Source organism: Psammomys obesus, unplaced genomic scaffold (assembly GCF_907164565.1).
Source record: "Psammomys obesus unplaced genomic scaffold, mPsaObe1.curated_primary_1811, whole genome shotgun sequence".
Classification (NCBI taxonomy): domain Eukaryota; kingdom Metazoa; phylum Chordata; class Mammalia; order Rodentia; family Muridae; genus Psammomys; species Psammomys obesus.
Window position 1 is genome coordinate 871,947 of NW_026590707.1, and position 25,089 is coordinate 897,035.

General features: G+C 39.1%; 1 protein-coding gene and 1 pseudogene across 3 annotated transcripts in view; both read right to left on the minus strand.

Moving 5' to 3' along the window:
- Positions 1–25,089, minus strand: part of Ralgapa1 (Ral GTPase activating protein catalytic subunit alpha 1) — a 230,518-nt gene that overhangs the window by 169,243 nt on the left and 36,186 nt on the right. For all 3 annotated transcript variants that reach the window (XM_055608685.1, XM_055608684.1, XM_055608686.1), the window contains exons 5-10: positions 24,973–25,016; positions 22,879–23,056; positions 19,561–19,676; positions 11,922–12,060; positions 10,635–10,843; positions 5,040–5,279 (exon numbers count right to left, since the gene is read on the minus strand). In XM_055608685.1, the coding sequence (XP_055464660.1) occupies positions 5,040–5,279; positions 10,635–10,843; positions 11,922–12,060; positions 19,561–19,676; positions 22,879–23,056; positions 24,973–25,016 (926 nt within the window). The remainder of the gene's footprint in view (positions 1–5,039; positions 5,280–10,634; positions 10,844–11,921; positions 12,061–19,560; positions 19,677–22,878; positions 23,057–24,972; positions 25,017–25,089) is intronic.
- On the minus strand, positions 6,370–8,132 carry LOC129678017 (cytosolic iron-sulfur assembly component 2B-like; annotated as a pseudogene).

The window sequence follows — 25,089 nt, forward strand, 5'->3', positions numbered from 1 at the left end:
GACAGGTAGATCTGTGGTCTACCAAGAAAATCCAGGACAGCCAAGACTACACAGAGAAACCCTGTCTTGAAAAAAAAACCAAAACCAAAACCAAACCAAACAAACAAACAAAAACATTAAAGACCAAAGAAAGACAGATCATTCATCAGACTGGCAGACTAGAAAGCCTTGATGCTGAAATGTACATTTGCTGAAGCACAGATGACCAGGACTGCAGTTATGAAGGATCATTGCATCAATGGATCTTCACAACGACATGGACTGTTAAATTTATGGGAGTGATAATTGTTTCTGTTCTAATAGTTAAGTTGTGTGTGATTGTTAGCTTAAACAAAAAAGGGGAACATGTAGAGAAATTTTAATCCAGCAACAGGGCTGCTCCAGATCACATCTGTGTGATCCAGCTGGAATGCAGACACACAACAAACCTTTATCCCTCTGACTGAAATACAAACATGCCCTTAGTACACACCTTTAATTCCAAACAATGACCTCTATTTGAGGGACAAAGTGACAAATCAGAAACACATCTCACAGAATAGAATATGCTCAACTAGAACAGAACTGACAGGAAAAAGGGGACTTAACAGCAGTGCAGGTGGAGTCTGTTCAGTGAGTTAGGAGTCAGTTGAGAGGCAGGACAGTGGAGATGAGTTCATGGCAGTGCAGCTGATGGCAATTCAGTCGGTAGAGTTCAGATGCAGTTTTACTGGGAAAGTTTTACAGAGACAGGGTGTAAAGAAAACAATCTAGACATAGCTGAAAACATAAGCCAGAGAATGAGAAGGAGCCAGATTAGAACAGATTTCCAAGAGTTAGTTTGAGGCCAAGCAGAATAATTCAGCGAGAAGCTGAGAGAAGTCAGTTTGAATCAGTCAGAATGGAGAGGAGTTTAAGCCAAACAGCTGAGTAGAACCAGCCAGCCAAAAATCAAAAAGAGCCAAAAAGGGTGAGCTTATTCAGCAGTAAGCCTCCAAGACAACTACATATAGCAAATAAAAGATACATTTACAAGAAAAATCTTTGCCAGCTATTTATCTGAGGGAAGATTAATATACAGAATATAGAAAGCAGTTTAAAAAAACTAAACTAAATAAAAACCTAAAGTATAAAGAAACAAATCAACCAAAAACTGGGCTAAGGAATTAGCCAGTTGTCAAAAGTTGAAGAAACAAACAAAAACAAATGGCCAATAAACACTTTTAACGATGCTCAACATGCTTAGCCACCAAGGAAACACAAAACTACTTTGAGATTACATCTCACCCAAGTTAGAATAGCTATCATCAAAAAAGCATAGGAGGTGCTAGAGAGATGGCTCAGCAGTTAAGAGCAATTATTCTTGCAGAGGATCCGGGATCAACTCCTAGCACCCACATGAAGGTTCACAACTATCCACAACTCCAGTTCCAGGGATCTGTCATCCTCTTCTGACCTTCATTGGCACCAGGCACGCATATGGTACACAGACATACATACAAGCAAAACACTCATACATACAAAAATAAAATAAGTTATTTTTTTAAAAAGAAATGAAAATGAAAACAACAATGATGGTAAGGATGTGTAGAAAAGGAAAGCCTCATTCACTGTTGGTGGAAGTGTAAGCTGGTCCCCTTACTATGGAAATCAGTGAAGTTTCTCAAAATGACATACAGCTATACCATTTCTAGGCATTTATCCAAAGAAGTCTATATATAACCAGAGAGCTAACTGTACATCCATGTTCATGGCTGCTCTATTATCAAGAGCAAGGAAATGAAATCAGCTATCAGTTGAAGAAAGGATAATACAAATATGGCACATACACAGTAGATTTTATAGAGCCATAAGGAAAAATGAAATTTGTAGAAAAATATTAAGTAGAGTAACTCAGGCTAAGACAAAAACTGCATGTTCTCTCTAACATACAGTCCTAGCTTGTACTTTTGTATGTGGGCATTTATGTAGGTGTGTGTAGTACCTAAGAAAGTAGAAAGGAGAAATTAAATAGATAAAAGAAGTTTAAAAGGGGTGGGGATCGAGGCAGAAGAATGCTTGTGATATTGAAGTGAAAGGAAGAATACTGAGAGTTGGGCAGGAAGATGGGACAGAAAAGGAGGCGTATACTAAAAATGTATAGAAAAGACATAAGACAATCTGATACTTGACAGGCTAATTAAAAGCCAGCCAGGGATACTAATGAAAACCTGTCTCAAAAACCTGAAAAGAAACAAAAACTTAAACAAAAAAAAAACCAACCAGACATGCAATATAAAACCACTGATACAATAGTGAAAAGTCCATTATGGGCAAATGTAAATGTTTTCATTTCCTCAAATAGAGGATTAAATGATAACCACACTCAAGCTTTACCAGTACATGGCATGGGCTGAGCCCAGAGTGTTACTCTCTAACTATCCCTAGGCCTGGAAGCTTTTACCCTCCATGTAATATCATCTTCTGCAAACCTGGACCTTGAGGCTTCAGCTTCCATCCTCTGTGTGCTAACCTAGGTCTAGAATGTTTTCAGCCTCCAAGACTTGTTGCTGAGTTACCCTACTAGTTCTCTCTGAACTCTGGCTGGCTGGTTCAACTCTGCTGCTCTGGCTCAAAATTCCTCTCCAAGCTGACTGATTCAAATTAGCTTCTCTCTGTTTCTCATTGAATTGCTGCTTTGAAAAACTGCCTCTGAACTCCATGAACTGAACTGTACAAACTCAACTGAACTCAACTGAGCTGCACTGAACTCTACTGTACTCCCGAACTCTACTGCACTGTTTCCATGAACTCCCCTGCTTTCTCTGCGCTGCTCTCAAGTAGCTTTTCTTTCCTGTCTGTTCTCAGGAGAGCTAGGCATATCCTATCCTTGACTCATTCTGTCAAACCTTTCTCTGATTTGTTACTTTGCCCCTCATTGTTTGGGATTAAAGGTGTGTACTAAATTCCAGCCAGAGGGATTAAAGCTGTGTCATGTCTATATTCCAGCCAGAAGGATTAAAGGTGTATACTAAGGGCATGTCTATATTCCAACTGGATCACACAGACCTAGGTTTTTGGATGTGATCCCTTGCCAAAGGAGGCCATATTACTGGATTAAAATTCTTCTCCAGTTAAACAACTGCTTTCTAAATTTAGTGCCTGCTCCACAAAAGGAAATTCACATGTGGCATTGTAAACCCATTCAAATGCCTAGGTTAAGGAAATCACAGGCCCTAGTGGGGAAGCTACTGCTATCTCTTCAGTAAATAGATAAGAGAAGAGGTATCTATCAATCTTTTTTTAGTTTTAAAACAGAATCTCACTAGACCAGCTCACCAGGCTGGCATCAAACTCAGGGAGATCCACCTGCCTGCCTCTGACTTCCCTGCCAGCCTCTACCTTCCAACATCTGAGATTAAAGGCATGAACCACCACACCTGGTCCTCAAATTATTCTTTAAATAACTATGTTTATACACACAAATTAGTGCTACTGCAAAAGTTAGTCAGAAATACTTCTTTGTACAGAGGTCAGCAATGCCTGCAAAGATTCATAACTTTTTTACAGGCAGTAAATAACAACTGAATGCCCTGGTACAATGTGAATCTCTAACACCCCCTCTGAAAACACACAGGAAGAGGGCAGGAAGAATGTGAGACCTGGAAGCAGGAGGTAGAAAAATGCAGAATGCTGGCTTCCAGGAATGCCATGGTTGTCACACTCCTGAACTCTCAGAGCTGTGATGACCTGCACACGATCTAAATAAGATTGGGCTGGTCAGCATCCTGTCATGGAGCAAGGAAATGCTCATGGGCCCCCACCTTGCTCTGAAGATTTAAACACAAAACAGGGTTACTGGGAGAGGGGGATACATTTTCTTCAGTGGTGCAGCAACTGGTAAGGTGCCACACTCCTTTAAACAACCCTAATGAAATTCATTCAGACATGAGGAGGAGGACAGCTACCTGAAGAGAAGAAGAGGGAGTCAGCAGAACTGGGAGGGGTACAAAAGAGAGTAATGGGCGAATATAACTAAAATGTACATGTATGAAAATGTCATAGGGCTTGTTTTAGCTTACAATTCCAGGTTATAATCCATCATTGTTAAGGAAGTCAAAAGAGCAGAAGCCTGAGCAGTTAGTCATATCACTCCAACAATCAGGAGCAGAGAAAATTGCATACGGACATACTTCCAGTATGTAATTCACTTTCCTTACTCTATTGTTCAGTACACCAAGCCCAAAGAACCAGGTTGTCTACATTGGGCTGGCTGTTCCTGTATCAACTAATTAAAATCAAAACAATTCTCCATGCCCACAGGACAACTTGATCTATACCATTCCTCAGATTCTCTTCCCAGAGTCAAGGTTGTGTCAGATCGCAAGTTAAACTATCACAATGGGCTGGCCAGTTTTCTGTTTACTTGACACAAGCCAAAGTCATTTGGGGAAAAGGAACACTTGAACTGGAGAACCACCTGTGCAACACTGGCCTGAGATCAAGCCTGTGCTGCATTTTTGGTGGGTAGTGCCACCCCTGGGGTTCTAAGAAAGCGGGCTGAACATAACCATGAGGAACAAGCCAGTACACAGCATGCCTCCTTGGCCTCTGCAGCAGCTCCTGAATGCAGCAGGTTCCTGCTTTGAGTTTTAGCCCTGATCTCTCTGGTTGATGAGTCCAACAAGTAGTATATAAACCCTTTCCTCCCCAGGTTAACTTTGGTGTCACAGTGTTTTATGACAGCACAAAACCCTAACTAAGAAACGCACTGAGAAAGTATAAACTATTTCGGTAACACAGGAAATACAAGAGAAAAAAGAAAGGAAGACTGAGGGTGTGACTCCGGCAGAACATGTATTTAGCATGCACATAGCTCTGTGTTTCGACAGGAAAGGAAGGAAACAGTTAGAAAATAGGATGAATGGAAATGTTAAAGGGCTTTTATATAAGTTTAAGAAACTTAAAATTAACTTTAAAAGTCTTTATAAGGAATCAATTTTAAATAGCTAAAATCAATAGATTCAATAACAATGACATAAATTTTCATTACTATCTAAAAAGGTTGACAGGTATTTTACCTGACGAAATATCTCTGTGACAAAGTTCACATTGCTTCTTTTAGATGAAAACACTCTGCGAACAATTTCAATGTCTGTGAGATGCTCTTCATCGATACTGCAGAGACTAGAAGAGCTGGGTTCCCGTTCTGTCAGAGTGCTTGTATTAGAATGAGATTGCTCAGGCTCTGTGGTTTTGTCTGCTTTATCAACATTATCATTTTTGTTTTCTTCTCTGGATACCAAACTAGCAGCTGCTCTCTAAAATGAAAACAAAAGTCAAAGAATATCATTATCACTCAAATTCATGTTTTGTTTTTAGTAAATATTAGCAGACCCCAAGACCACATCTAACACTGCTTAAAAGCCAGATATACCAGTAAACTTAGAAGCCATTCTGAATAATGCAATTAGCAGAATGGAAATAACACCTAAAGTGACACAGAAAAACTCAAATGTGTATTAAGAAATCATCTGCTCATCTGCAATTGTTATCAGTTAAGTCTATATGAAAAAACTTTCAACACACAGGCACAGAGGCAGCTCAGGTCCTTAAGAATGAGCAAATAACTGACAAGTAAACAGCGTTGGGCTAGTTGTTTCACAATGCTAAATATTTAAAACTCTCAGAAGCAGAAGTAGAACAAGAGGAGAAATAAAGAGGAGGAAAGGAAACATGATTCAAGACAGAAAACAAAAACATAAAACTAAGAGAAAAATCTTAGGAATTTTGAGGAAATGCTATACACTATAGCAACAGAATATTCATCAAGACTAAAGAGCAAGCCTAACATGATCAAAGCAGCTTCTTCCTAGACGGTTCCATATGTGTAGATAAATAAACACAACTCATCACAAAAAGCGACTAAATGACAAAAAAACATGATCATCTCATTATAAGAGGCCTTTTAGAAAAGCCAATATTACTTCACGATAAAAGGCCTGGAGAGACTAAGGGTATCGTGGGACATACCTCATCAACATAATAAAGGCAATTTACTGCAAGCTCACAGCCAATATCAACCTAAATGGGAGAAACCCAAAGTATTTCCACTAAAATCAGGAACAAGACAAGGATGTCTACTCTCTCCATACCTATTCAATAGCTAGAGCAAAAGACAACTGAAGGTGATCAAGGGGATACAAATAGGAAAGGAAGTAGTCCAAGTGTCTTTATTTGCAGATGATATGATTTGGTGTGTGGTGGTGGGGGAATGAATATAAATTAAGGGTTTGTTACCAAAAAAATGTTAATTCCTCACTGTCAGTGATTCAAGAAACCAAAGCTACCAGCCCTTGATGGAGCTGAGGCCATGACACCTGTGTGTAGGCTGATGGTCAAAAGCCAGGCTCATAAGCAGGGTGACAGACACTGATTAACAACCTCTAGCAGGTGGGTATTCTCCCGGTCAGCTGTCACTTGCTCCTTATCTGCAAGCTGTGTGTTCAATGGATGCTTTGAGGCCTGGGTCCTGGGTGTAACATGCACATCCATCTTGAAATGCTGAATCCGAACTTGTTCTACTATGTTTAGTTCCTGCAGTGTCAGTGGATGCTCCAGGTCTCTAATGGACCAAATAAGATGGAAGATCTCGCAGGCCGTCAAAGGCTGTTGGGCACTTGCTCATCTTCTTTGCCCGCTGTCACTGGCTGCTCCCTGCGAGTGCTCACAGATGAGGGAACTGGTGTTCTCTAGAAGTCCGCCACCAACACCACCTAACACCCTGGAACCGCGTTTCCCACTGATAGGATTTGATATATAAAAGACACTAAGAAATCCACCGGAAACTTCTACAGCTGGTAAAAACTTTAAGCAAAGTAGCAAGACACAAAATTAAGACACACAAACCAGTACTCTTCCCATATTTAACTGACAAACAGACTGAACAACAACAAAAAAATCAGGAAAATACTACCTTTTACAATGAAGAGTTTCAAAACTAAATTGAAGTACTTCTAACCAAGCAAGTGAAAGATTTCTACAATTAAGACATTAAAAAAAATTGAAGACACCAGAAGATGAAAAGATATCCCATGCTGATGGAGCCAGGGGATTAATGTTGTGAAAATGACTATCCTACCAAAAGCAATCTACAGATTCAATGCAATCCTCATCAAAATTCACCACAATTCTGCATAGAAATTAAAACTTCATATGAAAAAACGAAAAAATCCAGAGTAGCTAAAACAAACACGAAAATAAAAGAACTAGTAGAAGTAACACTACCCCAAATTTTAAGTTGTACTATAGAGCTGCAGTAATAAAACCAGCATGGTACTGGCATAAAAACACAAACACTGGTCAATGGAACCAAACCAGACATAAATCCACAAACCTATGGATACTTGGTTTTTGACAAACAAGCCAAAAATAGACACGGGAGAAAAGACAACATTTTCAACAAATGGTCCTGGTCAAACTGAATGAAGTAAAATTCAAATACACCCGTATTTATCAACCTGCACAAAACTACTCCAAATGGATCAAGAATGTCAACATAAGACCAAACACCCTGAATCTGACAGAAGAGAAAGTGCAAAATAGATTCAACGTCACTGGCACAGGAAAGGACTTTCTCAACAGGACACTGATAGCACTAAGATCAACAAGTAAACAATGGGACCCCAGGATCTGAGGAGCTGGTGTATGGCACCCTACAGAATGGGAGAACATCTGATAGAGGGATAGCATCTGAATATGTATAAAGAACTGAAAACACTGAACATAAACAAACAAATAGCACAATTAAGAATGAGATATGGAACTAAGCAGAGGTCCTTAAAAGATAAAACAAACAATTGAGAAACGTGAAGAAATGGTCAACTCTTCCCATTCTTACCTTAACCTTAACATCAGATTTTTGTCTTACACAAGTAAGAATGGCCAAGATTAATAAAACAAACCAGAACACATGCTAGTGTGGACGTGGGGAAAAGCGAACACTTATTCATTGTTAGTAAGAGTCCAAACGAGTTCAGCCACTATTGAAATCAGTTTGGCAGTATTCAGAAAGCTGGGAATCTATATCAAGATCCAGCCATACCACTCCTGGGCATAAGTCTTGTGTGTACAAAGGGCTCTATATCCTACTACAGAAATACTTACCCATCCATGTCCACTGCTACTATATTCATAATAGCCAGAAATTAGTCAGCCTACATATCCATCAACTAATGAATGGACAATGAAAATGTGGTACATTTACACAATGGAATACTATTTAGCTGTTATAAAAAAATTAAAGTCACAGATAAATTGATGGAACTAGAAAAAAAATCATCCTGAGGTAAGTCAGACCCAAAAAGACAGATATTGCATGTTTTATTATGTGGCTGCTAGTTTTTAAATCTTTGCTGCATGTGCCACAATCCCCACTGGGGTTAACTACTTAATATGGGAGGGAGGGGTTAGGGAATAGGAGATGATCTCCCAAGAAAGAGGAAACAATACATAGTACTATTAAGTGACAATAAAAAAGAACTAGAATAGAATATAGAGAGAGAATATATATAGACTATCTAATATTATGAAGTAACAAAAAACTAGAACAGAAAGATTATACAAAGAGGGAGATGAAAGAGAAGGGTAAAGGAGAGACTATGGAGAGGAACAACTAATACTAAAAGCCATTTGAAAAACCATGTGGAAACCTACTACTGCATAAGCTTCCTACAATCTATACACAATATGAAGGAATCTAAATGGAGTCACCAAATAATAAAAGACAGTGCCCCAACTAGACATGTTACGCCACCAAGTAAAACTTTCAGTTCCAGGAATGTATTATGCCTTGTTTAGTTGTTGACCAAAGGGAACAAATGGAAACACCCAAATATGACTATTGCCAAGGCTATCAGTTACTCTCCAATAGGGTGTTACCATCAGTAACATACTGAAGACACTTATGTCATCAAACATGGAGAAATCAAGCTGGTCCCTAACCTAGAAGGCTCAATCCTACTGTAACCATCAGTATCACCCAGCTACAATTCCTGTTACATACAACGGTGACCTGCCTGTAACATATACTGATGCAACAATGGCACAAATGTCACGAGAGTAACCAATCATTTTCTGATTGGATCTTTGGCCCCCTTCATGAAATGGTACCCATATGTGGCACTGCTTAAGTGGCCAAGAACCTGAGACTAGAGAGTTCCTGTTTCTAGGGTAAAACCTAATACTATGATTCTGCTTAAGGAGGATAGCAATAAAATCATTTCCAATGACACTGACATACTACTCTACCCACAGGCCCACAGCTGAACAATGTGTAGAGAATGAGAGATTTTGGAATACTCCATTCTAAATGCAATTTCTTCATAAAACCATTCCTCTCAAGGCTCTGGGATTTATTTGGACTAGGAGGCAGAAAGACTGTAAGAGCCAGAGGAGACAAATGACGTATCTTCCATATATAACAGGACTGACGTACATATGAACTCGGAGACTATGAAAGCATGAACAATACCTGCACAGATTCAAATCAGATGGGCTCCCAGCACTGTGAAGTGCAAGTGGACATGGGGTCCCAAACTTTAACCAAGAAGCTATCAGAAACTGATACCCACTGGCAAAGGAAAGAAATCCTTTTTCTCCCATGGAATCGCACTGGGTATATTAAGCACACCTCAGGGAAAGCTCCATGGCACGGGGCAGTTGGTCAACATAAAACAAACTCAATGGCATTTTTGTAGAGTTTTCTTTTCTCATTTTACTTTGTTTGAACACTTTTTTTTTTCCTTACTGTTCTTCTGCTTGTTTATTTTCATTTTTGTAGGTGTGTTTCTTGTTTTGTTGTTGTTTTAAAGAGAAAGAGAAAGAATATAAAGTTGGGTAAAATAAAAAAGTGGGAAGGATCTTGAAGGAACTCAAAGAGGGAACATGATCAAAACATACTGTATTTTCAATTAAAAAGTATTTTTAAATTCATTGAAAATAAAGATTTGATACTTTAAGTCTATGCAAACATCAGACTCAGATAAACGGCATCACTCAGTAAAACTTACAAACACATGATTTAAAATACTAGTTTCTCCACTGTATAGCTATGTGACTTCCTATTTTTAGACTCAGTGTCTGTTGATAATGGGAGGGATCTAGGCCAGACATCAAATTTGTATTCTGTGAATGTTTAGAAACTTAAAAAAATGAGGTTGGAAGATAAATCATTGGAAAATTGATCGTCATGCAGGCATGAGAACCAAAGTAAAACTCAACTTTATCACATACTGAACAGAAAAAACAGCATACGAAGTACTACCTGCAATTGTACTACCTGCAATCTCCAAGGGATCTCAGAATGTTTTTTCTGCAAATAAAAGCAGACTATTATACTGTTAAACTAATGAGCTAAACTGGAACCTGAGCCTGATACATGGCTAAATTTATCATCTGTATCTCTTAATCTTTTTTTAAGGGTACTTATTATACAAGTTTTACTTTCTATTAAGAAAATAGATACTTTTTCTACAATAACAGTTGTTTGAATTTAGAGATATATTTATTCAAATAAACTATCACTAGCATCCATTCTAGATATGCTGTATACCTAAGGCAGATGAACTCAGAAAGCCATTTCTAACTTTAATAGCCTTGCTTCATTTGTATATTACCTGAATATTCTTTGGCAAGACTTCACCTTCCATCCCAGGAATATTAGGTCCTGAATGTGGTTTTGGCTCCAGCCAGAAAGAAACCAGCCAACGAATGACAATAACCCGAGCTTGGATGAAAGGCTCTTTTGTACAGTATATTGTTTCATTGGTTTCAGCATCCTTCTTTATTATCACATAATGAGGCTTTGGTCTGATCTGTGGAATATCTATGTGAAAAATGGAAAAAAAAAAAACATGAAATGAAAAAAAGCAACTACCCTTAGCTAAGCCAACATTTTTTAAAGTCTGATATTGTGACATTATACTGCTTTTAGAAGTGTTAGTAAAAATAAATAAATGTATAATGTTAGATGCTTCCTAAGAACCTAGAAGAACAAACCTTATTTTAGGTTAATGTACAAAGCATGTCTTTTCCAAAACACCATCAATCACAGCACTCAGGAAGCAGAGGCAGGTGTATCTCTGAGTTCAAGGCCAATTTAGTCCACAGAGTAAGTTCCAGGACAGACAGGGCTACACAGAGAAACAAAAACCAAAAACAAAGATTCAATGAGATGGCCATGACAGCAACACCTGAGCCTGCTGGTTGCCTGAACTTGCCATGACGAACATCTTTCTATGTAGGAACAGATTTTCTATATACAGACTAATCTCTTCCAGGTCTGCCTCTAATCCAGATTTGTTCACAACACTATAATGTCAAGGCTTCAACATGTCATTTGGCAAAGCCACTGAAAATTGGACAAGAAGTGACAAAAACTATTAACTATTTATACCATTTGATTAACAGCTAATTGGATCCTTGAGAAGCCTTAGCAGAAAAAAATTTATAATTTATAGTTTAAAGTCAGGAATGGTGGTAAACACTTGTAACCTAAGCACTCAGGAGGCTGAGACAGGGACCACAGGTTTGAAACCAATCTGGGTCTGGGCTACTGGGCGATGTACCAAGTTCCAGGCCAACCTAGGCAGCTTTACATCTCAAGATAAAAATAAAAAGTGTACACACAGCCTAATGCTCACAGAAACATTAGAATTCAATTTAACACACTGCTAACTAACTGATGAGATCCAGAGAATATCTTTTTAAAGAAACCTTTCCATTTTCAGTAAAAATTTGTTACTATAAATGCACTTTTGTTATGAATCTGTATATACAAATACAAATAGTATATAAACACAAATTGTAAATGTGAGCAGTCAGTTTTCTGTAACAAATGTCAACTTTACATCAACATTTTATTCTTACATGTGCTCTTTTGTAAAATTCGGAATTATACCTACCAAGTACAGGATGATATAAACTATTCTCCTTGCAGATGTTTGGGAAAATATAAGGCAAGTAAAACTTCTTAAAATGTGAAAACAAAAATGAAAATCCCCTTTCTTGGTTTTCTTTGTTCTTCCATTCTAAACTTTTTACCTAAAAATAAATAACATTATTACAACCATGTCTGGTAACAGAATCTCTCAAATATAGTTTAGCATTATAAACAAGCTTGTACAGGTTATAATATATTGAACCTTTAGACTATGAAGTTTAGAATATATAGCGAAAGTTCCATTCTTTATTTTTATTAGCATATATATACATATATATAATGTACAAATGGGTTTCACTACACAATTTCCATACACAAATGTGCTTTCATTATATTCCATTTAAAAAAATTGGTCTAATATACAAACATATCACATATATTTTTTTAAAAACCTTACACTAAATTGCAAAATTGAGAAAATGACTCACATGGCTGCATTAATGACAAATATAATAATGTTCTTTCCTCTCCATCCCTTCCTGAATAATTGTAATCAAAGGCATAGGAATATGTGGCCAGGAGCATGAGTGAATTCACAGCGGTAGTAGGCAAATACAGGTATCAAAGTCCAAGAACAGGAAGCAGAGCATGCATTAAAAGCAGCAGATCAGTGGAAACTCTGAGTTTGAGATGGAGAATGTTCATGGCATGTGGAGTAGAGGTACAGGAGTAATAATAACATTCTGCTGTAGAATTCCATAAAAATGAGAATGATACCCAAGAGGGTTTGCAAAGGCCCAGGGTAAATTATTAGAACTCAGTCAAGTAATGGAGAATATCTGCAGAATATGGACATGGTGATTTGGATAAATATGATCACTTTCAAGAAGGCTAACTAAAAAATATATTGAGAATATGAGACAAGTTTGTCACAAAGTGAAGGACAGAGCAAGGAAAAAAGATGTGTGTATACATATTTACTTTTTAACTTTAAATTACTCAGAGGATCCAGAAATAGAAACACTCAGTACTGATAGTAATGAGCATCCCAAGTGCCTAGATACTGGATTCTAAGCACAATTCTCCAGAGAGAGCCAAGAAAAGTACACGACAATGAAACTGTAACAGTAGAGAATTATATTGGAAGAGGTTGTGGTGGAACACTTTCAATCGCAGAACTCAGGAGGCAGAGGTAGGTGCAACACTGGGAGTTCAAGGCCAGCCAGGCCTATATATGAGTTCCCAGACAGCCAGGACTATGAAGAAAGACCCTGACTCAAAATAAACATTTTGTTTTTAATCTACAACAACTTGGCTCAGTGGGGAGTTACTTGCCACCAACACTGACGATCTAAATTTGATACTCCAGGACACACATTCACATGGTAGAATAAAGAATAAACTCCCAACAGGCTGTTCTCTGACCGCCACATTTGCACCATGGACACACCTGCCCCTTTCCAATGAAATAAATAAAAATGTAATAAATTTTTAAAGAATTTTATTAGATACAATTCAAAATGCATAGAAATCATCTTGAAGTCACAAGAATCCATCAATCTATACTGAGATAAACAATTAACTAAATAAGTAGGAAGGGGAGAAAACTTTTGCAGATAATTTCTGTGGCTATGGCAGAATGCTGCCTGAAGAGAGCAGGCTGGCTGAAGAGAGAGAAAAAATTCAAATATCCCACTGGTAAGGGGATGTACACTTGGCATATACACATAGTTAATTAATAAAAACAAAGAACTGATTATGCTAAAACATATACTTTTAAAGCACTAGCTAAGTAAAAAAAGCCAGTCACCCATGATTTCATTCATGTGAAATGTTTAGACTAGCATACACAGTGTCTCCCTAGGGCAGGAAATGGAGTGACTCTGGGACTGGAAGACTGTTAATGGGTGTGAGATTTCCTACGAAAGAAAACTAAACTACTTTAAAATTATTTGTAGTGACAACAGCACAGTCCTTAAAAACATCCATTAAACTACATTCTGTGTGACAGCTAGCCTGGATGTATATGTCAGCTCAATAAAGCTGTTTTTAAACAATTATTGGCTGGTAACTTGTCACAGTAAAAATTCAGCCAGAAGTCTTCAGAATACTAAAATGAGTAAAATTTTGAAGGATACATAGTGCATTTGCCCCAAATAATTATTGATTTAAAAAGGAAAAATATTTTACCACATTGAGAAGGCCTGGCAGACAGCATCTTAATCAAAGCATCAAGATCTACAGTACAAATATATAAAAACTCACTTAAAAAGATACAGAGGACACCCCCCCCTCCCGAGAGGGAGCAGCCTTACTAGGCCACAGAAGAAAACAATGCAGCCAGTTCTGATGAGACCTGATAGGCTAGGGTCAGATAGAAGGGGAGGATGACCTCCCCTGTCAGTGGACTGGGGGAAGGGCATGGTAGGAGGAGAGAGAGGGAGTGTGAGAATGGGAGGGGACGAGGTAGGGGGCTACAGCTGGGATACAAAATTAATAAGCTGCAATCAATAAAAAATTAATTAATTAAAAAAGAGAGACCTCAAAAGTCATAAAATTATAAGACTCAAAAAAAACAAGAGAGTCTCTTTGTGATACTGAATTAGAAAAAAAATTTCTTTTTCTCTGGGTGCTTTTTTGTTTGGTTGTTTTATTTTAAAGATATATTTATTTATTTTACATATACATGAGTGCACTATATGCATATATACCTGCATTCTAGAAGAGGGCATCAGATCGTAGTATAGATGGTTGGGAGCCACCATGTGGTTGCTGGGACTTGAACTCGGGACCTCTGGAAGAGCAGACAGTGCTCTTAACTGATGATGAGCCATCTATCCAGCCCTGGTTGCTGTTTTTTTGTTTTTGTTTTTGTTTTTGTTTTTGTGTATGTATGTATGTGCATTTATGTGTGCATATGAAAAGGACTTGTTATATAGCCTTGGCTGGCCTGGAACTCGTTATACAGGCCTGTGTGCGCGTGTGAAAGAAAGAGAGAGAAAAACTTGAACTTGTTATGTAGAACTTAGTCAGTCTGGGAGAGACAGACACAGAGAGAGAGAGACAGAGGGGGTCTTGACATAGAGCCTGGGTTGCCCTGGAACTTACTATGCAGAGCAGGCTGGCAGAGAGAGAGGCAGAGGCGGGGGGAAGTCTTGCCACATAGCATGAGTTAGCCTGAACCCTCTATGTAGACCAGGCTGGCATCCAGCTCTTTCATGATCCATCTGCCACTATCCTCACTGCTGGAATTAAAGGTGTGCATCATTGCTCCCAACATGTTCTTTTATTCTTCTCAAAAATCACCATCAAGAGTCTTACTTGTAAGAGGAAAAACTGATTTCTTGAACTTCATCAAGTTAAAAAGTATGTCTTAAAAAAAAATAAGGGCAGGAAAAAATGACTCTGAATAAAGTCTTTGCCATACAAGCCTGGTGATCTGAGTTCATGCCCAAACGCCCACCAACAGGTTACAGAGTAAATAACTGTGGTATATCCATACAATGAAATCTAACCAATAAGACAAAAATAGCAATACTCTATTAACGAAACCACCTACTTTGGTTACAGGTCATAGACATAGCAGTCTCAAATCGACTGGTAAAATTTCTTCTGTTGGCTAGCTAACATATTTCTGGAAGGTGCTATGAAAGCTACTGGAGGAGAAAAGACATCAATGATCTTACTTAGGACTGGAGCCAGCATACTCCAGTACTGTACTGCCAGGCAAGTTATGCCCACTGATGCAGTAACAGGTACGATGTAATGGAGGTAAACAAGTATTTTCTGATCAGATTAGAAGCCTTCTTCCCAGGAGGGATTTCAAGTCTAGTACTGCAAACCTGGTCAAAATCCTTAACTGACCCTCCTGGGAGAATCTATTGGTGATGTTTTGCTAGATGATCATGTAGTCAAACTGTTTTCTAAATATTTATGCATAGGTGTGTTCTACTCTCAATCATGGTCAGAAAAGTTTTTCTTGCAGTGAGTCCCGGTTAATAAGGAGACTCCTGTACAGTAACTGGTCAAAGTGCTGACAGTAAGTAACTGTGACTGTTCAGCCATAGGTGAATCAAAATATATCCCCGCGTTTGAAGAACATCATGGAAGAGGGAATAGAAAAGAGTGTAAAAGCCAAAGAATAGGGAACGAAAGTTGTGAAATATTGTATTTAGGACATGACATGGGCTGCTGCACAAAGCACCTCACAGTAGCTGGGCTGCCTGCACAAGATCACGCCAGTCAGAATTCCTGAATGGATGAAAGACGGGCTGGCAAGGACCAGTCCTGGTAGAGGAGCTATAGGCAGCTGTCGGGCGGTTGAGGAGGGGTGAGGCGCTTTGGGGCGGGGGGGGGGGGGGGCTTTTAGTAGATCACCCATGCCCCAGCAGATGGCCCCACACCCATGTACATATGGTGAACACTAACTGGACTGAGGGAGATGATGATGACGACGAAAAGGAAGAAAGAGAAAGAAGAGGAGAAGAAAAATCAGAAGGGAGACAGGTAGGGGGTCCTGAAGAGAGCTGGAAGGTGGTATGAAGGTAGTTGATCAAAATATAATGTACACATATATGAAAACTTTCAAAAACTGTCTAACACATTTACAGCAAAATATTGATCCATACAAGAGTATGGATGATTCACAAAATAACTACACTAGAAAGACGCCAGAATAAAAATGAATATGTATGATACAATGTATAAAAAATATCATGAAAATCATATTAATAGTTGCTTGGGGAGGGTTGCAAAGGATACATTATAAAGGCATAAAAGAAAACTTCAAAGGCTGAATGTGTGATGTCTATAACAAGATTCAATAAATTGTGACTGACATTACACTGTGACTGGCCTGTAGTCTCAGAATTTCAGAGACTGAGTTGGGAGGACTATGATTTGATGCCAGCCTGGGCTATATAGATAGTTCCACGCTAGCATAAGGATACTGGAAGGAGGGAGGGAGGGAGGGAGGGAGGGAGGGAGGGAGGGAGGGAGGGAGGGAGGGGAAAAAAAGGACAAAAAGAAAGATCCAGCAAATGATAAAACCTAATGTCAAAATTAACTGTATAAGCAATTAATCTCAATCAACATATACGGCAGTTTTAAAACTTTATATGAAACAAACCTTTAAAGAATGAAATCATGCCGAGGGTAACAAGTGCCCATCACAGAGAACTGACCATGTGGTCTGCCTCTCTTTACTCTTAGCACTTTGCGCTTTTTAGGACTCAAAAGGAATAAGAAGAATTTTATAAATGAGGAAAACTAAATGCAGAATGGTTAGGTAATTTGCCAAAGGCTGCAATACACGTCAAAAGTAGAGTCATTACTGAAACCCTATTCATCTGGCTCAGGCTCATTACTGTATAGTGCTTTGTTTCTCAGGTAAAAGAACTTTTGTATTTGGAATAGCTATAAATAGTAGAAGTATGTTAAAAGGTGTTTTCATCAAACATACACACGTATTTCATGTCTAGAGACGAAAAGTTACCTTGTTTAAGTGTGAATTACTTTTTCCCCAATTCCTATCCTGTCAGTCACCCTCTTGTTACATCGTGAGTGCTGACCCTAAATGAAACAGCGATTCATACTTCACTAAGTACCAGAGCTGCTGGGTCGAACCCAGATGTCCCTCAACTGAGGAATAGATACAAAAATCATGGTACATTTACAATATGGAATACTACTCAGCAATTAAAAACAAGGAAATCATGAAATTTGCAGGCAAATGGTGGGAACTAGAAAAGATCATCCTGAGTGAGGTAACCCAGAAGCAGAAAGACACACATGGTATATACTCACTTATAAGTGGATATCAGACATATAATATAGGATAATTATATTAAAATCTATAGTCCTAAAGAAGCTAAGCAAGAAGGAGGACCCTGGGTAAGATGAGCAATCCTCACTCAAAAAGGCAAATGGGATGGACACTGGAAGAGGGAGAAAACAGGGAACAGGACAGAAGCCTACCATAGAGGTCCTCTAGGGTATCAAGGCAGATGCTGAGACTCATAGCCAAACTTTTGGCAGAGTGCAGAGAATCCTATGAAAGAAGGGGAAGATAGAAAGACCTGGAGGGGACAGGAGCTCCACAAGAAGAGCAAGAGAACCAACATATCTGGGCCCAGGAGTCTTTTTCTGAGACTGATATTCGAACCAAGGACTGTGCATGGGGATAACCTAGAACCCCTGCACAGATGTAGCCCATGGTAGCTCAGTCTCCAAGGGGTTTCGCCAGTAATCGGAACCAGGACTGTCTCTGACATGAACTCAGTGGCTGGCTCTTTGATCACCTCCCCCTGATCAGGGAGCATCCTTACCAGGCCACAGTGGAAGACATTGCAGCCAGTCCTGATGGGTCAGAAGGAAGGGGAGGAGGACCTCCCCTATCAGCAGACTTGGGGAGGGGCATGGTAGGAGATGAGGGAGGGTAGGGTTGGGAGGGGACGAAAGAGGGGGCTACAGCTGGGATACAAAGTGAATAAACTGTAATTCATAAAACAATAAATTAATTTAGAAAAAGAAAGTAAGTCCAACTGGCTCATACAAGAAGCCTACACACATCAAGAGTCCACTTCATCACAGGGTGGTGGGCGCATGCAATCCCAGCCCTCAGGGTGAAGAGACAGGCACGAGTGCAAGGTCAGTCAGGGCTACACAGCGAGCTCCAGCTCAGCCAGGGATAGAGTAAGACCTTGTGTCAAAGCATAAGCTAGGAAGACAGCTCAGGAGGTAAAGCACCTGCCGTGTGAACATGAGGACCTGAATTTGGATCCAGGCACCCAAGTAAAAACCATGTACTGTGGCTGTCATCTGTGGTAGGATAGAGAGAAGCAGTTAAGAAGATCCCCAACGTTCAGTGACCTGCCAATTTGGCTGAAATGGTAAGGTTCAATGACAGACCAACAGACCCTATCTCAAAAAATGAGATAAAGAAGGAATTGCAGAAGACAACCGCTGGCAATCTCTGGCCTCCACACACAAACACACACATTTATATACACAGAACAGTGTCTACTTCATACACATCTGTCTCTTCAGATCTATGGCAGTTTGAGTAAGAATGACCCCAATGGCTTATGTATTTGACATATAGCTCCTAGTTGGTGGGAGTGTTTGGAGAAGTTTAGGTGTGGCCTTGTTGAAGGAAGAGTGTCACTGGAGGCAGACACTGAGAATTTGAAGACGTGTTATTTCCAGTTCATCCTCTCTGCTTCATGTGCAAGATAGCGCTATGAGCCCTCGGCCTGCTGCCCCTGCTGCCCTGCTGCCCCGCTGCCCTGCTTTCCTACCTGGAATTGTTAGCTCCATAAACTCTGGTGGAAGTAGCCTTGATCACAATGTTTTATCAGAGCAACAGAAAGGTAACAAATACAAGTTCTGAGAATGTCATAATTATCTAGTGATTTTTTTTACTTGATGAAATTATAGTACCATATTTTCAGAAATAAAAATTTGTCACTTTTCAAAAAATAAGCAAATTATCTACTATAACAAAGCAATGGGAAAAGAGGAAAATTATCCAGACAGTACAGCAAAGGAGAGTAATTTTTCATAAGAAAAAGAAAAGAATGGATACAGAAAGTTCTGAGCGTGCATGCAGTAAGCGCAGAGAGAAGGCCATATGTCCGTGCAATGGAAAGATGGTAACATACCTGAATTACTATGTATTTTAAAAGTGCTTCAAGAAAATAGCTTGTGAGGTCTTCTTGTCCTTTATCTCCTGACTGCGGGGGAACAAGAGGGGTGACTTCCTCTATAGTAACTTGAGCTATCCGAAGACAAGAGAATTGTGTAATCGTAAGACAAACTCTATTATACAAAGTACGACCAAATAAAATTTAGCAAACAAATAGGCAATGAAAACTGCTTTTAAATTTTTCTAAAAATCACATGTTGAAATACAACTGAGATCATACTGATCATACAGTCCACAATTATCATAAACTTGAAAGTTGGCTGTTTTGTGAATTTTTGATTACGAGGAAACAGAACAAGGATGAGCAGGTATGTAGTGACTAAGGGGCATGGACCTCACTAGAGAAGATCTACAGTGGGAGTGTCAAATTACAAGATGCTAAAATATGGTAAGAACATTAGTGCAAGGTGCTTATTCATCAAATTAGCATTCTTATTCGTGAGAAATTTGTTTTCTTTACTTTTCAGATATTAATTCACTGTAACAAATGCTGATAAAAACAAACAAACAAAAAAAAACATAGTTAGCTAAATGTCCTCAAATTTCCTAAGCAGCACAGTCAGTGACTGGTCACACTGCCCAAGCCAGGGTATTTTAAAATTCTAACATAATGCATAACATGTTCTTTCTAACACTCATTTTAAAGACTTAGTAGTTAAAGGCACAACCTTTATCATTTTTATCCTGTCTTCACACAGTACCAGTGCTTTATTTTGCAAAGCTATAAATTCCCAATTAAGACCTAAAGACTTAGTAGTTAAGAGGAATGCACAGACAGTTGTTTTCTGTGCCCTGTAAACGGCAAACCTTGTATATTCTTAGGGCTGGAGAGGGCTCCGCACATAAGCATGTGCACTGCTCTTGTTTGGCCAGGTTCAGTTCCCAGCACCCACACCATGGGGCTCCCACACTACTGCCTACTCTCATTCCACGAGACCTGAGACCTTTTTCTGCCCTCTGTGAAAACATGCATTCATTCATAGACAGATAAGTAGGCACACATGTATACACATAAAAAATAGTTTAATGGAAAGTTTAAATTTTGTTCTGAGAAAGAGAATTCAAAAGAAATGGTCAAATTCAATTGAAACTAATGGGGAAAAAAAACTAGTTCTAAAAATGGAGACAAAAGGAAACCTACACAAATGGGGTGGCAGTGATCCAAAAGAAAAACTGGTGATGAAACATTAATTTAATACTTCAGAATGACATGCAAATAAACAGATATAAGTGCTTAGCTGGTATATTTATGGATTTTATAATAGATTCTAAAATTTTATGCTACAAGGATAGCTTGCTTTGCTACAAAAATCTGCAATTTATAGAAATACATATTACAATAAGATGAAATATCCAATAAAGTAAAGGTTATGAACTGAATTATATATTCCCAAAAGTCCTATGCTAGGATACGAATTCTCAACATGACAGCATCTCAACAGAGAACATGCGAGGTAACATTTAGGGTTCAGCCCTAAATGTACAGAACTGGGTATAAGCAGAGAAGAAACACCAGAGGGCCTGTGTGCATATGCACACAAGTGCACTACAAAAAGAAAAAAATCACGTGAGCATACAATGCGAAGCTGCTGTCTGCAAGCAGAAAAAACGCTCCCCAGAAAGCAGACCTAATAGCATCTACTTGTGGACGCTGCTAAGAAATACACTTCTGCCATGAAGCCACTTACTCTGTGGCATTCTGTTACTGCAGCCTAGTCAATTAATGCAGCACTACAGATCACAAACACTTACTAGTAAAAGAACATATTTAATAAAAATAAAATTGCTGTTATTTAAGCAGAATAATACAAGGAAAAACTAAAAAGCAAAGAAAAAAATAACACTAGAACATCTTAGGGGAAAAAGGACAAAGATTCACTAGTAACAAAACAGAAAGAAGTTAAATAACAGTTCTAAAATCACAAATTAAATTTAAAATAAAAATACAATTGTAGATCTATAAAATTTTATATGCAGCATTTTACAGTTATTGCATAAACAAAAACACTTCTACTTCTGTGTACCTCTCAACTAATTCCAGCATACAAAATTATACACAAGAAATAGAAATTAAAGAAGAATTAAAACCAGAAGTAGTGTCCAATACCTCCCAGCAAGAGGATCCTGTGCTCAAGATCATCCTTAACTACATACTGAGTTTAAAGTCAGCCTGCGATATATGAGACCCTGTCTCAAAAGAAAAAAATCCACAAGTGGAAAAAAACAAAACAAAACATGATGTGAGATTGGCTATATCACTCTTAATACAATTTAGATACTCTGCTATCTGGGACTTGTCTAGCCAAAGATAATATCCTTACTAGGACTGGCCAATTCTTAGAGGTAATACTTGACTAAGCTGCTAATAATCACTCTCATTCCAACTCATATACAAGTACACACCCCCAGGAATTTTCTTATACTCAACACTCAAGGCTACTCTTTTTTCGGTCTTGTTTGCTTCAGAGCCAAGAATTAGACAACTAGGGACAGTCTTTTTCTACTGTTGTCAACTGAATTTTATACTAGCTGATTTTTACTTGCGCTCACTGACTTGCCACTTCCTTCCCAAGAAACCACAATAAAGGCTCCTGCCCACAATAATTTACCAACTTCCCTCTGACTTCTCACTAACCTTGATCATACCCCAAACACAGTATGGCATGGGAGTGCTTCCTCTTGAGAACTAAGTAGCAGATTACTTTTCCAACAGCCAACTTAATCTGCTGACCTCACCAAGCCACAGCAGTACTAACACAGACCTTTCTAAACACTGCCTCACAATCAGGTGATAACTACACAGACACTTGACAGTAAAAGCAAACAAACAAAAACCCACAGAAGGCTGCAGAGATGCTGAGTGGGTGAGGCGCCTACTAACCTAATAGGAGGACCTGAGCTCAGATCACCAGCACCCACATAAAAAATTGGCCTTGAATGCCCATAAGCTCAGTGCTACATGGCAAAAACAAGTAGACTGGATGGGGGTGGGGATTGCTTGCCATGTGGTGCAGCTGAAACAGTGAGCTTCAGGTTCAGTAAAAAAACAGCCTCAAAAATAACAATGACATGAAGAAGCATGTGAGGAAGATACCCAGGTTTCAATGTCAGGCCTCCACATGGCGGGCACGGGCAAGCACACCTGACACACGTGCATATACTACAAACACATTTGTGTACACACAACAGTGCACATACAAAAAACCCATACATTTAAAAAAAGAAACTCTATGGAAAACAAGGCCACTGATAGAAAACACTTTGTTAATCTTACTTTCTTGAAGGTTGAGTGGAGGATTAATAAGATTATCTAAAGTTCGAGGTCCATATTCAGATTGTGGTGCTGAAAATCCAGGGATCAAACACGAAAACATCCAGAGCTGTTCTTTGCTACAGTTATCCTGAAGAGCTTGCAACCATAACAAGAAGAGACGAACACCTTCCCGTCTGATCTAAAATAAAATAAAATAACAGTATTTCTTCATGAACAGAAAAATATTTTGTAGAAGAAAGAGAAATACAAGATGAAAAGTGAAGACAGATATCCAGAGGATATCTATACAACTCCCATTATTTTGAAATCTAAGTTTATAGACTTGCAAGAATAAACTTGGCCTAAGGATATGGCTCACTCAGGATGATCTTTTCCAGTTCCCACCATTTACCTGAAAATTTTGTCTGAGTGAGGTATCCCAGAAGCAGAAAGATACACAGGGTATATACTCACTCATAAGTGGATACTAGACATATAATATAGGATAAACCTACTAAAATCTGTACACCTAAAGAAGCTAATCAGGAAGGAGGACTCTGGCTAAGATGCTCAATCCCCATTCAGAAGGGCAAAGAAGATGGACATCAGAAGAGAGAGAAAACAGGGAACAGGACAGGAGCCTACCACAGAGGGCCTCTGAAAGGCTCCACCCTGCAGGGTAGTGAGGCAGATGTTGAGACTCAGCCAAACTTTGGGCAGAGTGCAGGGAATCTTACGAAAGAAGGGGAGACAGTAAGACCTGGAGAAGACAAGAACTCCACAAGGACAGAGACAGATCCTAAACTTCTGGGCACAGGGGTCTTTTCTGAAACTGATACTCCGGCCAAGGACCACTCATGGAGATGGCCTGGAACCCCTGCACAGAGGTAGCCTATGGCAGCTCAGTCTCCAAGTGGCCTCCATAGTAATGGGGACAGGGACTGTCTCTGACATGAACTTATTGGCCTGCTCTTTGATCACCTCCCCCTGAGGTGGGAGCAGCCTTACCAGGCCACAGAGGAAGACAATGCAGCCGCTCCTGATGAAACCTGATAGACTAGGGTCAGAGGGAAGGGGAGGAGAACCTCCCTTTTCAGTGGACTGGGAGAGGGACATGGGTGGGGAAGAGGGTGGGTAGGATTGGAAGGGGAGGAGGGAGGGAGGTACAGGGGAGATACAAAGTAAATAAACTGTAATTAATAAAAATAAAATAATTTTTAAAAAAAGGATATGGCTCAGTGGTAGCATATGCAAGGCCCTGGTTCAATCCACAGCACTGGGGAGAAAAAGCAGCCATGCTTGATGATCCTAAGAATAAACTACTTAGTGTAATAATTTCCATTTGAAAAAAAAAAAAGCAGAAAACCGTTTCTTATCTCTCTGCTTTCCCACCACCATCACCACCGGTCTAATAATCACAGAAAGAAGTGACAGGACAAGGGCAGTTCCTGGCTAATGGGTTTTGTAAAGCAGGAATGGCTACAGGGATGCTGGGGAACTAGTCAGTGTTCTCGTCTCTTAAAAGTTCTACAGTTATTCAAACTCTAAAGGTGAACTTAGTTAAACAACTATTTTTAAATATTACTTGAAAGCTCTCTGACATTATCTCATTTACTACTTATTTGTGTCCCAGCTACAGGTCTGGAACTCTGGCATAACTACTGTACCAATGGCCTAAATCACGAAAGATGACAAATAACTGAATCAATGAATGAACAGTCTCCCAGAGAGAGAACAGAAAGAAAGAAAATTCACTGACAGGCACTGAGTTCTTCTAAGGGACTTTTTAAAAATGAACTGGAGACAATTCAGCAAAAGTCAGGAAGAAGTCAAGGCTGGAGAAGTGTGAGTGGTGGGTATGGATGCTTCATTGCTTTTGTTTGCCCATCTATTTTGAGACAGGGTCTCAGGGCAGACTACTAGGCTGGCCTCAACTATGTAGTTGAACATGGCTTGACCTCCTGATCCTCCTGCTTCCACATCTTCAGTCACCCAGTTTACGCACAGTGCTGGGGACAAATCCACAGCCCTGTGCATATCTAGCAAGCACTCTGAGCCACCAAGTACTTTACTCATTTTTTTAATTCATAGAAAATAAATATAATTATGTAATACCTTTAAGGAGTTTCCTGTGTGAAGTAGTTTCTTTAAAATCAACCCTGAAAGAAAAAAACATGATTGAAAATATCCCCATCTTCTTATCTTGGCATAAATGTCAGAGTTCTCGGTCAG